This window comes from Rattus norvegicus, chromosome 18 (assembly GCF_036323735.1).
Source record: "Rattus norvegicus strain BN/NHsdMcwi chromosome 18, GRCr8, whole genome shotgun sequence".
In the NCBI taxonomy this organism is placed as follows: Eukaryota; Metazoa; Chordata; class Mammalia; order Rodentia; family Muridae; genus Rattus; species Rattus norvegicus.
This window is the reverse complement of record NC_086036.1, coordinates 15,148,853-15,164,835: the sequence shown is the minus strand read 5'-3', so window position 1 is coordinate 15,164,835 and position 15,983 is coordinate 15,148,853. Positions and strand designations below refer to the sequence as shown.

General features: G+C 42.0%; 1 protein-coding gene across 35 annotated transcripts in view; it reads right to left on the bottom strand.

Moving 5' to 3' along the window:
- Positions 1-15,983, bottom strand: part of Dtna (dystrobrevin, alpha) — a 356,193-nt gene that overhangs the window by 54,158 nt on the left and 286,052 nt on the right. For all 35 annotated transcript variants that reach the window (XM_063277418.1, XM_063277429.1, XM_063277438.1 and 32 more), the window contains 5 exons: positions 13,645-13,799; positions 10,743-10,848; positions 8,139-8,305; positions 6,266-6,390; positions 545-628 (listed from right to left, as the gene is read on the bottom strand). In XM_063277418.1, coding sequence (XP_063133488.1) covers positions 545-628; positions 6,266-6,390; positions 8,139-8,305; positions 10,743-10,848; positions 13,645-13,799 — 637 coding nt within the window. The remainder of the gene's footprint in view (positions 1-544; positions 629-6,265; positions 6,391-8,138; positions 8,306-10,742; positions 10,849-13,644; positions 13,800-15,983) is intronic.

The window sequence follows — 15,983 nt, the reverse complement described above, 5'->3', positions numbered from 1 at the left end:
GCAAAAAGATGAAACTCATAACCACATCTTTGAAAGATTTGTGATATTATCCATGAACTACTTATATGGAAACTGTATTCTAGGCTTGGTCTTTAGCCCTGACCCTAGGAACTCCGGAGATGACCCAGAAGAGTATTCCCTTATATCTGAGTCTTAAATAGTAAGTCATTTTAGACTCTAAGACAACACGTCACCACTTCATGAAACTCCAGTGCCATGCTTCCTCAGGCCATTCAGAAAATGTGTGTGTGTGTGTGTGTGTGTGTGTGTGTGTGTGTCTTTGTGTGTAGTAATATCCCACATTCTTACTGCAGGGAGCATATAATGCAGACTTCCAGAAGTTACATAAACCTTGAGAGCCAACCCAGCTCTCTACATATGTCCATGTGAGGAAGTCTGAGAACAGCAACGGGCATTTGCAAACTTGTTTTCAATAATGATGAAGATATTCCGCACTTGGCTTACAGCAGGATGGTTGTCTCGCTATAGGATCAAGCTTATATAGAAAGGGAAGTCTTATTTAGTGACTGGATTGGGGACTTACCTCCTGGTGATGAAAGGACTTCCTGAGGAGGGAACAGAGTGGGAGAAGAGTGTGTCGTTCATGCTGGTAACAGGTCTTGGAGGCCTGAAAGGAAACACAATGTGCACAGGAAGTTAAGGCAAAGTTCCAGATTAACACTTCCCACCATCTGAGGAGGAAAAGGGTAAGATTCAGAACTGTCTCTCGCCCAACATTTACAGGGTAGCCTCTATATGCCAACGGAGTTATTCTAATGGCATAAAGTAACAGGTCCTTGAGAACACAGAGGTTTAGTGCATGAAGAAGATATTGGGGGAGGGGGGACAGGGAATATTTTGCCATGAACCCTGAGCTTTGATGGCTGTGGATTCATGTTTCTGAGCAGACCAAGGATTCTGAAATTCGGTGTGCTCCTCATGATGGTGGCGGCCCTCTTTAACATGCTGATCCAAAAGGACATGCCAAAATAAAGTCACATCTGGTTTTACTTGTCCTCTATCTGCATGTACATGCAATGAAGCAGAGTACCAAGATCCCCTTTCCTGCTCCTTGCCTGATCCAGGATACGTGAGGTCAACTTACAAACCTTATTATAAAAACAGGAGCGAGAGGTAATAGTGACCAATGTCCCTCAGACCTGCCCACGGCTCTCTACACCATGTGCACTTCTAGGTTTGTCTTCTGCTTTATCTCCATTTTGTCTTATCATTGTCTTTACCATGTATGCCTCACATCAGATAAAACCATAGAGCCCAGAAAATCCCTGTTATCCCCTAGACATTTCTGTCTTATTTTAGGTTAATGTAAGATGTTGAATAATAATTTAAAACATAGAAGGTAAAGGACATACTGGGTCATCATCATAGCAAGAGAAAATACCTATCTATCTATCTATCTATCTATCTATCTATCTATCTATCTATCTATCTATCTATCTATCTATCTATCTATCTATCGAAATGAGCTCTTGTGTAGCCCAGGCTAGCCTCTAACTCACTAATCTACTGAGTGAGAATGACCTCAAACTTCTGATTCTCCTGTGTTCACCCCATGAATGCTGGGATCACACGCATGTGCCATGAAGCTAGGGTCATGTGGTGCTGAGAATCCATCTTGGCATTGTACATGGTTGGCTAGCACTCTACTGACTGAGTTGCATTTCAAGCTCAAAGAGGAAATTTTAATTTTACTCTAACTCTACATTTGAAATTGACAATATAGGATATTTTGGAGATGAGACATTAGTTGCAGTAGTGTAAGGAGTTAACAGTTAGCTAGTGTACATGGCTTACATTAACCTGAGTTAGTTTTGGATTTTTGCCTTTAACAGCAAAGAGTGGGCTTGTTCATCCTGTTTGATGGGATGTACTGAAGGTTTGAAAATCAGCACTGGCAGTGAAAATTCATTGAAGCTTCTTCCATGTATCTGGAGCCATACTGCACTCTAAGATTTTGTGTGGCACATTGCTTCTTGTATGAGGTTAGAACATCAGATTCACTATTTCATCCACTCCGGATAGATCACCAGGGTTCAGCTAACAATCTCAAGAGTTTTCTATTACTTACCTGGGATGCATCTTGTGACAAGGGAACAATACATTAGTAGTTAAAATTAACTGTGCTTTAATGTGAATAACTTGATTTTGTAGGAGGGACAATCATCACATCTAAATGTCCTCTATAATTAGGAAGGTAGGCACATTAGATTTAAAACAGCAATCAGGGTGAACGATGTTCACTGTAGCTTTGCCAACGGTTGAAACTGACCCCACATTTCTTGTTTTCTTTTGACAAAAGGAAAAGAAAATGCGTTTCCATTTTTCTCCATATCTAGGAGACGGAAAACAAATGAATTGTGAATGCTTTTCAATTAGCTCACAATGGATTCTCAGCACATGACCCTAGCTTCGTGGCACATACGTGTGATTCCAGCACGTATGAGGTGAACACGGGAGAATCAGAAGTTTGAGGTCATTCTCTGTAGACTAGTGAGTTAGAGGCTAGCCTGGGCTACACAAGCCAACTTTCTTTATTGAAACTGGTCACCACAAAACTAAAATTGGAGTTTCTTTGCAAATTGCTTCAGCTTAAAGGGCACCGATCAGTACATTGAACTTGGGGCAAAAAATGGAAGCTTTGAAAGTACCTAAATGTCGTACCTTCCTCTATCACCAAAGGGCGAGTTACGTTGGTGTAAGTGCTACATGAGAGATGGCAAACGTGTTTATTCTTAATAAAGTGAAACAGCCTCACATGAACAATAACTCTCAGAGGCAACATGCAAAGATTCTTTTTCTGTATAAATCTGAGCAAAGAACTTATAAAAATCTAACATCGACTTTCTCCTCGTAGGAGCAAATGTTCAGGTGAAGGCAGGATTGGCTGCCAACTAGTCTTATGCAGCCTACCAGTTTTCAGTGCCACAACTACTTATCCTTGGGATTGTTAATTCATGGATGTGTGTGTGTGTGTGTGGTGGCGTTCATCACTTACCAAGTATCACTTTTGGCAGCAAGGAAGTGGAACAGAAGAGACACTGTTAATCACAGCAACATTTACAAGCACACGATAGTTATCCACCAATGCCACCACCTGCTCACTTCTACTTAGGAACTAACTCATGACTGACAGTGTCATTTTGCTGCATGTACATAAAGTCCCCTGTCTCTTGAAGGCAAGAGCATTTTCTCTGGATGTTTCGTTTCTATATGCAAGTGTTCTGTGCTTGTACTTGAGTTAGTAGTCCCACAACCTGAGTTTTTGTTGTTGTTCTGTTTTGAGACAGGGTCTTAGTCTGTAACCCTGGCTGGCCTGGAACTTTCTACATCGTCCAGGCTGGCCTCGAACTTGTAGCGATCTACCTGCCTCTGCCACCCGTGTGCCCCACCTGTCTGCTTAAACATTCCATTGATTCAGTCTCTCCTTACTCTAAGATTTCTTGCGACATGTTTATTTAGTTACACAGTCCTATCACCATCATATTTTTGCCATTTTCCATAGCTAGAAGTTGGAGCTTTAAATAGTCTTAATGAAAATATTTTCTAATTAATTTATTATGCATGTTTAAGCAAAAGCCATGCATTTTTGCCTCAGTTTATACTTACGGACCTTACAATGACTTTTCTTTGCTCAGGACTTTTCGGAAAGTAATAGCTGGTTTTAACACAAGCACAACAAGATGTGCCTTGAAGAGATAATATTATACCCCAAACACATCCAAACACAGACATGCTCCACATCCAAACACACAGGCTTGCTAACATGGACATGTTCTACATCCAAACACACGGGCTTGCTAACATGGACATGTTCTACATCCAAACACACGGGCTTGCTAACACGGACATGTTCTACATCCAAACACACGGGCTTGCTAACACGGACATGTTCTATATCCAAACACATGGGCTTGCTAACACGGACATGTTCTACATCCAAACACACGGGCTTGCTAACACGGACATGTTCTACATCCAAACACACGGGCTTGCTAACATGGACATGTTCTACATCCAAACACACGGGCTTGCTAACATGGACATGTTCTACATCCAAACACACGGGCTTGCTAACACGGACATGTTCCACATCACATGAGGAAGTGCAATTATCTTCTAATAAATGTTCTCTTTATGTGATTTTTTCTTAAATAGTAACTTTGAAAATTCGACAGCAATTTATAAATTGATGTACTTTTCATACTAAAAACTAACAAATTTTGAGTTTGTGCTGTAATTCTCAATGCTTCAACCTCTAGGACACTCAGTTCAGGATACAATAGCCCAGTAACACTCCTAACCCACACCTACTGCCTCCTACCTGCCTTTGCCTCTGAGTTTACTGTGTGCATAGGTGGTATTTATACGCTGGCAGATGTAAATAAATGTATGTCCAGACAGTGAAAAGATGTGGTTTGTACCACGATTAAGGAAATAATTTGTAAATTATTTCTGTATGGTCTTTGAGAGAGAATAAAAAGTAACAACAAAAACATTCATATTGGCTATGTTTCTGCACTATGGTAATGGGCCTCTTTCTGCTTTATAAAAAGATATTTTATTAATAATTTTTATTTTGTATGTATGTTTGTTTACATGTATGTAAGCGTATACATCATGCTGGTGCCCGGGGTGTCCTGAGGAGGTAACTGGGTCCCCTGGAGCTGACTTCATTACAGATAGTTGTGTGCTGCTGCGTCACCTCTCCAGCCCTGGTGCTTTCTGTTTTAAGCCACATTTGGAAATAATGCATGGAAAGCAGTAAGTGTACATGGAGGTAAGAGTGTTTGGTATTTATTAAGGTGTTCATTCTCTTATTTTCATTGCATAGTACTTGATAAAAAAAACTTGTGGTCTAAGAACCTGTCATATATTTTATAAAGCACATTAAAATTATATATAGACACATATATACACACATATATACATGTGTACACACATATCCATACACACAAATACACACATGCATACACAAAACCCACACATACACACAAACATATATGCATATACATACACACTAATATACACATCCATACACATATATATAAAGGCAAACACATATATATATATACACATACATATACACACTAAGGCACACATGCATGCACACACACATGCACACACACATGCACACACTCCTGAGTGCTAACTGTATAAAGCCCTGGGTTGGGTAAGTTTGGTAAGACTCCTGTGACTCGCTCTTCCAGGGCAGCAACCCCACTCTGGTCTACTGCAGTGCTCCCAGGACCCTGCCACTCACTCTCTGTCCCCATGCCCAGAAGTTTAGAAGTGATAGCAGCCAGTGGACAGTGAGTCTCAGCAGAGTTCACAGAGCAAACACTTGTTTGACCTGTGCTCCTTCATGGGCTACTTGGATGTTGTGTCTCTTTGGTGATGCCAAGGGCAAGTGTAGACTTTAGCTAACAGCTCCAGAGCAGTACCACTATAAACGGTCATCCCTTGAAATACTGCCCTGTTGATGTACTCCTGGTTTACTTATTAGAGCATGATTTAAAAAACAAAGAAATTCAAAAGTAAGTTAGCCACATTCTACAGAGTGGGTTTTATATTGTTTTCATGGGTGTTTGGCCTATGTCAGTATTATATTGCTTTTATGCTTAAAGAAATTAAAACTTACAACTGTGTGTGTTTGTGTGTGCATGTGTACCTGTGCATGTGTGTGGGCATGTACATTTCTTTCTGTGTGTGCATGCACATATGCATGTGCGTGTGCATGTATGCATGTGCATGTACATCTCTGTATGTATGTGTGTGCATGTTTGCATGTACATGTGCATGTACATCTCTGTATGTGTGTGTACATGTGTGTGCACATGTGTGTGTGCATGTGAGCATGTGCATGTACATCTCTATATGTGTGTGCATGTACATCTCTGAATGTGTGTGCATGTATGTGTGCACATATGCATTTGAATGTGCATGTGTGTGCTTGTGTATGGGATGAAAATATAAGGGGAATTATTTGGAGTGAAGGGGACCAGAAAGAAAGGAAAGAGGGGTGGAGGAAGGCCATGGGGGTTGAATAGGAACAAAGCATAATGCCATAACTGTGAAAAGTTTACAATGAGCCTCACTTCTTTATAAGCTAACCACTAAGAAAGAAAAGGGATAAAAAGTAAAGAAAACTTGGTCCCTAGCAAATGATGCGAAATTGTCTTGGTAGGAAGGTCTAGACATGTGTGAGTGAAGGGCACCTCATCCTGCCTCAGCCAGAGATACTCACACAATATGAGCCAAGTTGAGTGGCTTTTCAGGCTGGTCTGGGAACATGGGGTGCAAAGGCTCACGGCTCGAAGCACAGCTCAGGGACTTGCTCAAAGCATTCGTTAGCTTCTTAGCAGGCGATTTCTAGAAAGAGAATAGTTAACAGCCTTGACCATATACTTTAACAGATGAGTTTAACGTTTTTACTTATAGCTGCATATTCACTCACTCATTTCTTGATCCATTCACTTACTGATAAACTCTGTTTTGAGCACCTACCCTCCAAGCCAGGAAGTCTGTGAGAGGCTGTGACCCCGTGCTATGACTGCAAGCTGGAAGAAGCCACCAGGGCCCTCATCCTTTGCTGCAGAGTCCCCGCAAATGCTATGCTGAATGAACGCACTCATTGTGTGTACAGGACCACTAGAACTTCCTAAGAAAAATCTCAGAATTTCAGAGGAAGGAGCCAAGAACCCATTCGAGAGAGGGAAGGCAGGAGGCAGCCAAATTCCCATTGGGTAGGGAGATGTTGTGCTTGTCTCCTCAGGAAGTCATATAACATTTGTGTGTATCAAACTATTTATCAAGTTACCTTTTACACAAAGCCTCCGTGAATGATTTGTCTATATAATGACTCATACAACTTTGCATTCTTATGATTGAACCAATTTAAGTAGTTCAGTTGGCCTGGCTGATAGTACAGACAACAGCAACTGATCCAACACAAACCAATAACTGTTGGAGACAGCATGAGAACTGAACTTGGAGTTTAATTGAGGTGGATCACAAAACGAAGAGCCACGCAAACAGTAGGCTCACCAGTGCTACTCCTACACAGACCAAGTGCCACATGCTGCCGTCACACGGGCACATACAAGCCACCTTTACCAAGTCAACTTCTTACACTGTGAAAACATTGTTTTAAAACTACAAATTCCTCTCGCCACTCCCTGAAAAAAAAAACCTGAGACTGCACCAGGTGTTGCTGAGCACACATTCTCATTCTCCTGTCCACTCATGAACTAGAAAAAAGTGGGGATCGAGAAAAAAAACAAAACAAAACATGCAGTATCTTGTTTATCAATACGTACAGAAACAAAGAGAAGTAAAAGATCGAAAAAATGTGTACTTTACAGTAAAGTAAGCTGGACCCAGGCCTGCCTGCTTTTCTGTTGGTTAGATCAGCTCTGACCTGTCTATATCCTGAGAAGAATCAATGATTGGTTCTTCCAGTATTTAAAGTCTCAGGAAGTCACACTCAGCTTAGATACACACAGTAAGAGGTCCCAATAGGATCAGGAATGGCAGGCCAGGGGACATTGGAGTAGAAATTAAGTTTGCCCTTAATTCTATCATCATGTGTCCTGGGTAATTTTTTGTTTTTGTTTGTTTTCTGGTCAACTTCACACAAGTCGGGGTCATCTGGGAAAGGGAACCACAAGTGAGAAAAATCATCCCATCGACAAGTCTGCAGGTCATTTCCTTGATTAACCATCACTGTGGGAGGGCCCAGCCCTCTGTGGAACATCCCATCCCGGGGAGGTGGTCCCGGGTGCTATAAGAAAACAGGTTGATCCGAAAAAAAGAACCAAAAAAAAAAAAAAAAAAAAAAAAGAAAACAGGTTGAGCAAGCCATGAGAGCAAGTCAACAAACCAGGCTCTTCCATGGCCTCTGTTTCCGTTCCTGCCTCTAGGCTCCTACTGGAGTTCCTGCCCTAGCCTCCCTCAGTGATGACTGGAGAACTGGGAGTTCCTTCCATGAGTGAGTTTCCTTTTGCTTTGCTCTTCATCACAGCAACAGAGAAACCTACACCGTAAACACCCTAAACATTCTTCTTCATCCTGGATGACACTCTCACACCCCCTTTCAACACTGCCCGGAAGTCACTTACCCATGATGTATACTCCTTCATTTGGTGCTGGTTGCTATGAGAACCCCCTGCATGGCCCCTCCAGAAGCAGTCCTGGCAGAGCTGGTAGTTGTGACACTGCTGGCATCGGTATCGGAATCCCATCATGCTCTCACTGTGACAGTAGGAACACTCAACCGGATGGAAGACTAGGGAGGAAGTAAATGAGGAAGAAAAAAAAAAAAAACAGGAGTGTGAACTAGACAAGAAAAACACCTCTCTCGGGGAATTCTGTTCTTCAGCTGTGTGCCCTGCTGATTTCAGACCAATTCTGATTGAGAGAAGCATTTAGTTTATTTCTAGAACTGCACTTTTGAAGCATATGCATGTTTGTATGTGGGGGTGAGAGGGTGAGTAGGTATAAAATGGGACGAAGAATCAATGTCCTCTAGCAGCACAGATTACTGTAACGACCTTGGCTGTCTACCCCTATTTCTTATGTCATAAGAATGTAAATTGTCCAAACTGACCAGTTTTCCCCCCATATCATCTCCAGGAGCCCAGGAGATGTCATGAGGACACAGCAGCACAGTGGCTGGACACAGTTCAGGACCTAGTAGGCAAGGGCAAGGTGTTAACAAAGTAAAAAAATGGGAGGAAGATAAAAGAAATGAAATGGGGGAATAGAAAAGCTAGATGAGAGAACTGAGTTCTTAAAAAAAATAGTCACTAGTGGGCTTATTTAATGAGTGACACTGCCTTTATCTGAGACACACACACACACACACACACACACACACACACACACACACACACACACTTTTCTGGGGTAGAAGGATAGGACCCCAAAAGATGAAGAAATTATTTGAACATGGCTCTGACTTAGACTGCTTGAGAGACACTTCACTTGTTGCTAGGAAATGTGAAGTGCCAAGCTGGCCAAGTAAAGGCTTTGAGATTGAACCTAACACATAATCAAATCCAAACTGTCTTCATGCCATGAGCTAAAGATACTAAGACAGCAGCAGCAGCAGCAGCAGTAGCAGCAACAACAATAACAACAATAACTTCTTGCATTGTTGCTATCATCTTACTAACTGGCCAAGAAAAGTAATACAGATAGAATAAATGATGGTAAAAAGTAAAATGGGAGAAAAGAACATATCGTGTTCTTGATGGGTTGTTGTTTAAAGAAGACAACAAGCATCTTCTGGCTTCTGGGAAAGTCAGGGGTATGAGGTACGTCTGGGTAACCACGCTGGCCAGATGCCTAAGAAATAGATCTCTGGTGGGTAACAGGAAGCACTGAGATGTGAGAACTGAAATCACAGAGTTCTGATTGGCATACAGCGCCTTCACACCTTCACAGAGTTCTGATTGGTGCACAGCTTCTACACAGAGTTCTGATTGGCGCACAGCTTCTTCACAGAGTTCTGATTGGCGCACGGCTCCTTCACAGAGTTCTGATTGGCGCACGGCTCCTTCACAAAGTTCTGATTGACGCACAGCTCCTTCACAGATTTCTGATTGGCGCACGGCTTCTTCACAGAGTTCTGATTGGTGCACGGCCTCTTACGGAGTTCTGATTGGCGCACAGCTTCTTCACAGAGTTCTGATTGGCACACAGCTCCTTCACAGAGTTCTGATTGGCGCACGGCTCCTTCACAGAGTTCTGATTGGCGCACAGCTCCTTCACAGAGTTCTGATTGACACACAGCTCCTTCTGGGATGCCCACCAGAACTCTGACCCCATCCTGTCTCACAGCAGGTACTTACATGTGATTACATATATGTGATTTTTAGTAATTGCAAAGGAACTAGGAACTTTATTCTCTAAACTTTGTTCAAAATAAACTTAGGAATAGTTAGAGACAACAGAGTCAGATGCTAAAAATTCCAAATGAGAATTTAAAACGAAGTCATCTTTCCCCAGTGTGCATTAAAGCGACAAATAGACATGGGCTACATTATTTTCTATTCAAGTTGGAGAAATTCTGTGGTTTGACGGAAAAACCACAAACATTAAATAGAGGCTCTAGTTTGTTCTATGTGTAAATTTCTTTAAACCGTATCCTAGGTTGTATTTTACATTTAAATCTGGATATGTCAATGGTAAACATCTCTTATATTAGAAACCTTTGCTATTTTTGAAAAGAAACATGCAGTGGAATTTATACTACCTTGTCTTTAACATAGATTTACTTAATGGACGGCTATCACATTGAACAGGTAGGTGCCGTAAGGTGAGCAAGTTGCTGTCATTTATTGCTCTCACCTATTTCTGGGTGATTGCTTTGGGAAAAAATGGTTAATGTTTTAGATACCAGCATCGGACATTCCCTTCTAAAACAATCCTTTACTTGGGATTTTTCTATCGAACACAAGTAGCTTATAATTGAAGTTACAATTTATCACCACCATCACCACCACCATCGCCTTCACCTTCACCTTCACCTTTATCGTCATTATTTTAGCATTCCTCACCCTAATGTTGTAGCATAAAAGGTTTGATGAGTCAGGAGGTAGTTTTGTTAAATGATCCACTGAACAAATTTCCCTAAAACTGTCATGGGCTTCCTAACTGTAGACTTTATGGTTGAATTTGAGCAATTTAAATAGCGTTTTGGTCCAGCAGTAACTACTCACCATTTTCTACATTTGCCAGTCGATGCAGAAGAGGCAGCCATACCAGACACTGTGGAGGAGGGTCTGACATGAGCGTGTCCAAGAAGCCATTTAAGGTGACCTTTTTCTGCACCAGAGAAAGAAAAACCACAAAAGCACAGGTCAGGGAACAATGTCAGCTGCTACCATTTGATAATGAAGAAATAAATCACTCAGTTAACAAAGGGTGTTGCTATACCTGAAAACATCAGTGCCAAAATTACAGGAGACCAGGTCATCTCCACGGATCTCTGAGTCAGCCAATCAGTCGCTCTCAGAGATAAGGGGCAGGGTGAAAACTGGGAGGGTGAAGAGCTAAATAAAGCCGCCACAGGCTCTAACTCAACAGCGTCTCAGGACATAGGCTAGGCATTCCCCTGCAGGGTGCGCTGTGTGTGAACGATTTCCCTTCAGTTTCCCCAACTGCTTACACACTGGATATTTAGTGGCTAATAGGCTCGGTTCTGTTGAAATTTGGGAATAGAATAAATTGTGTGGTCTCGTGCTGAAATTATTTTATTTGAAAATTTGAACCAGAATATCAGAGTTGCTAGAACCTTAATAGTTTAGTAATGAGTCCCAGGTAGGTAGAGTGTTTTTAAGGCCATAACTTAGGGTCAACCCTGTGTCTCACTAATACCTGATTCTGGATCTATTAAATTTCTTATTAATCAGATTTTACAGGTTTAGTCTTTCCTATAACATTAACTAGTTTAAACTTTCTATTGGGTTTATATGTGTGTTGCTGCTAAAATATACATTGAATAAAGTATTAGTAAGGAGACAGTATTTTAAAAAGATAACATAATTTATATGTCTAAAACAATTTCCTTTAAAGCTATCACTCTATAATGTGCAGACTTTTCCCCTATTTCACATTTGGAATCAGCCCTGTCTGCCTGCCTGCCTGCCTGCCTGCCTGTCTGTCTGTCTGTCTGTCTGTCTATCTGTCCATTTATCTATGTATTTACTTATTTATATTACGTGTATGGATGTATGAGGGTTTTCTTGCGCATATGTCTGTGTACCACTTGGGGTCCATAGAGGACAGAAGGAGTGAGATCCCCTGGGACTAGAGTTACATAAGTTGGGAGCCTCCATGAGGATGCTGGGAATCAAACCCTAGGTCCTCTGTAAGAGCAGTCAGTGCTATTAGTCCCCGAACCATCTCTCCTGTGTACCTCCTCACTGCCCTCAAGTTTCAGCCTTTAAAACTGTGGCTATACAACCAAGCAGAGCTTCCAGGGACTAAGCCACTACCCAAAGACTATACATGCACTGACCCTGGACTCCAACTGCATAGGTAGCAATGAACAGCCTAGTAAGACACCAGTGGAAGGGGAAGCCCTTGGTCCTGCCAAGATTGAACGTGATTGTTGGGGGGAGGGTGGTAATGGGGGGAGGATGGGGAGGGGAACACCAATATAGAAGGGAAGGGGAGGGGTTAGGGGGATGTTGGCCTGGAAACTGGGAAAGGGAATAACAATTGAAATGTAAATAAGAAATACCCGAGTTAATAAAGATGGAGGAAAAAAACCTGTGGCTATAAAAATATTAAAGCAAAAATAAAGACTTGTATTTACATGTGTCACTTTTTAAATTTTCAGATAATTGTATTTATCTGCTTTGGTTACTCAATCATATTGATACCATGGGACAATCTTTAGGATATTTTGAAGGAAATTTTTAGCATGAGAATATCATATTTAATTGCTTTCTAACATATAAGTCTTTTTAAGTTTGAAGGTCAGGTATAGAAAGACAAATACTACATGCTTTCACACATGTAGACGCTAAAATTGCTCATCTCTGAGAGTAAACAGTAATTCCCTCGACACTGGGGAGAGGAAGAGGGGAAAAGGGACGGAGAGAAAAGGGCAGTGGGAACCAGAGTGCGGCTGTATGCCGAGCACAAAGTGATGCCACTGACAGGAGAATGTGCAGGCCCAGGGCAGGGAGGAGGGACACACAGGAGCACCTGAGCCCTCCTAAGGTTAGGGCTGAGACTGTGAAGACTTCCCAAAGACTCCCCTAGTTTAGATGGTGCAGGAGCCCGGTTAGCACCTAGTTCAGTCAGTTACATCTGTACTCATCATCATGAGGATAGCGACGTTCTACAGATGCTGCTAGGAGCAGTACCTGGTGCACTTTGAACTTTGCAAATGGCTGAGGAAACGCAGACTGATGATGTCACGTCTGGGTGAGCAGCGTGGTGGCTGCTGCACCCGTTTCTTTTCCTTCAAACTTTGTTTTATGTTTTAATTGCACGGACTAAGTTAATCGTTTAAACTTTATACAATTGTAAATGGATGCTATGTGCGTGAATTTAGAGAGTACTACTGAATTGTATTGGGGAATAAACATATGATCTTTCCATAGACCATATGATGCAGATTCTGTAAATTAAACCTTCCCTAGCAACAAGGTCTAAAGCATCGCTACGTCATATTGTAAAAGATTCAGGCAGCAGTGTTCATCATGTATTGGACCACGCAGGCAGTAATGAGGCATGTGAGAGGACTCCTGTGCTTTGATGGACATTGGCAGATCTTAGTGTGGCATCTGGCGTACATCATTCAGGAGTTGAGTGACAGTTTGGCCCTATGATAATATAGAGACATTAATGAAAATGGTATCAAGGATATATGTTGCTGCAAAGACGGAATATACAGTAGAAATAATAAGCAGGAAGTCTGGTCCTGGCGGCAAGCACTTGGCATTACTGCTATTCAGGTATCTTGTTGGTTGCTGAATCACAGGTCACCCATCAAAGGCCGGAAAGCTATACCCAGGCTGCTGCCATGAAGAATTTGGGCTTCTGAGCCTGGAAGTCATACCCAGAAAGAGAAGAACAGTGTGTGAAAGGTTTACTTTAGGAAGTTACCTGTTGGGAGAAGCAGGATCTGGCTGACTGTTCTGTGTAACCAAACGAAGGACCTTCAAAAACTGCTGTGGGTAGTTTGAGAACCTCCCTAAGGAACTGGTCATATCTTCCATAAACCATCACTCCACTGGAGTCAGAGATCATTGAGAAAATATCTGGTGGAAAGAAAGTTTGAAGATGTTTACCACATAAGCATTCTAAGGTTTTATCCCAACATCTCTGATACAAAGAATGCAGAAGCATATTATTTGTGGAAACATGACATGAAAACTAATTTTCCTGCTGAGATGGTCTCAACATGATATCCAGTGTTTTCTTCTTGTTTTAAAACAGGACCTTGTTATATGTGTGGTGCTTGTTTGAAGGTGATTTGTAATTTGGGTAACATTAACATTGTTTCATAAGACAGAAGACATCATATTTTTTTCTTGAGGTTAATTATCAGCTTATATGTAATGCTGTAAAGACATGTTCTGTAGATGTAACAGATATTGTTGCAGTCTGAATGTGAGGTGTCCCCCACAGGCTCATGAGTTTGAATACCTGGTCCCCATCGAGCATCAGGTGGTGCTGTCTGGGAAGATCATGGATTCCCTTAGAAGTGGAGCCTAGCTTGATGCAGTTGGTCAGTGTGGGAAGACTTAGGGGTTCTGTTGCCTGGCTTCACGTCCTATTTTTTTCTTTGCCACTCGACTGCTGATGGGATGTACCAGGCTGGTGTTCTATTCCTGCCAACATGTATTCTCTACCACAACAGCTGACTCCCTCAGGAACCACGAGCCAACAGAAACTCTCCCTTAAGTTGTTTCTGCCAGGACAGTTTATCACGGCAACCAAAAGGGAAGACAAAAATGCCAGCCTCTTAAGTAACAGAATGAAATTATCATTGTAGAACTGAGGGAGGTGCATGTATCATTTATCTCATTAGAAACTTAACCATTTGTACCAACACTTGAGTAAGTTCCCGAGGAGGCAGAAATGCTTTGTAAATCACACTTTCTGACATTGTGGGAGGCCGGTGACTCATCAGGATGCTTCTGTGTGGTGAAGAGAAGCCTGCCTCGTCTCTGAGGTGAGACTGGGGTTTCAGATGATTTCCCAGAGCGCACTGCTGGCTTCACTGAACCTGTGAGCTCTCTCCTGCCATGGTGTGAGCTTAGTGAACACTTAACAGCTCAGTTCCCAAGGTGCTTCATAATCCCCCCTGGAATGACCAGAAGGACAGGATTTGCCGTTAGTTTGCCTCATGTTAAGCGGAGGCCACTTTGTCATTGAAGTGCAGGACAAAGTTTAGTAAGGTCAGTGGGCCACCTCTGTTCACCTTGAGTGTCATTTCTCAAGGTCAAATGTAGCCTGAGGACACCTCATTTATACTGTAACTACACATTATGCATATTACAGGCTTTCACTGGATTATCTTTTTAGGATGTGACTTGACTCTCCTCACTTTAAATCTTCCAGATAAAAAGGATGCTTCACAATTGACAGTAATAGTGATATTGTAGGAATCCCAAGGTTAATATCCAAAATATACAAGCAACTCAAATAACCCAACAGTAAGAAAACGGCCTGACTGAACACAGGCAGAGGGCTTAGACATTCCCCGAAGGAGGGCACACAATTGGTGAGAGGTCTGCAGAAATGCTCCGTGTCAATGATCGTCTAACAAACACGAGTGGAAGCCACTGTCAGGCCACTCCGGCAAAAATGACAAAAAGTGCAAGGAGAACAACTGTAGGAGAGGACTTAGACAAAAGGGAATAGTTGTAAACTGTTGCTGGAAACAAAAATTGCAGCCACTGTGGAAGTAAGTAACATCATTAGAAAAAAATAAAATAAAATCACTACATGGTCCAGCAATTCTATTACTGGGGTGGAGCAGAGACTGAGGGAATGGCCAACTAATAACTAGCTCAACTTGAGACCCATCCTATAGACAAGCACCAATCCCTGACATTATTAATGTTATTGTTATGCTTGCAGACAAGAGTTTTGCATGGCTGTGCTGTGAGAGGCTCCACTTACCAAATGAGTCACACAGATGCAGACATCCACAGCTAAACAATAGATGGAGCTTGGGGGACTCTTATGAAAGAATAGGAGAAAGCATTATAGCCTCTAAGGGGGTTGGGACCCCACAGGAAGACCAACAAACTAGTTTATTTAGGTATAACTTTAGATGCATACCCAATACATATCTGAATGAAACTAGTTTGTTGATGAAATATCTCTGCTTCCGCCCTACAACAGTGAAGATGTACAACTGACCCAGGTTGAACAGATGAATGGATCAATAAGGGGGCAGTGGGGTAAACAGTACCATAGTGGAGTGCTCAGCC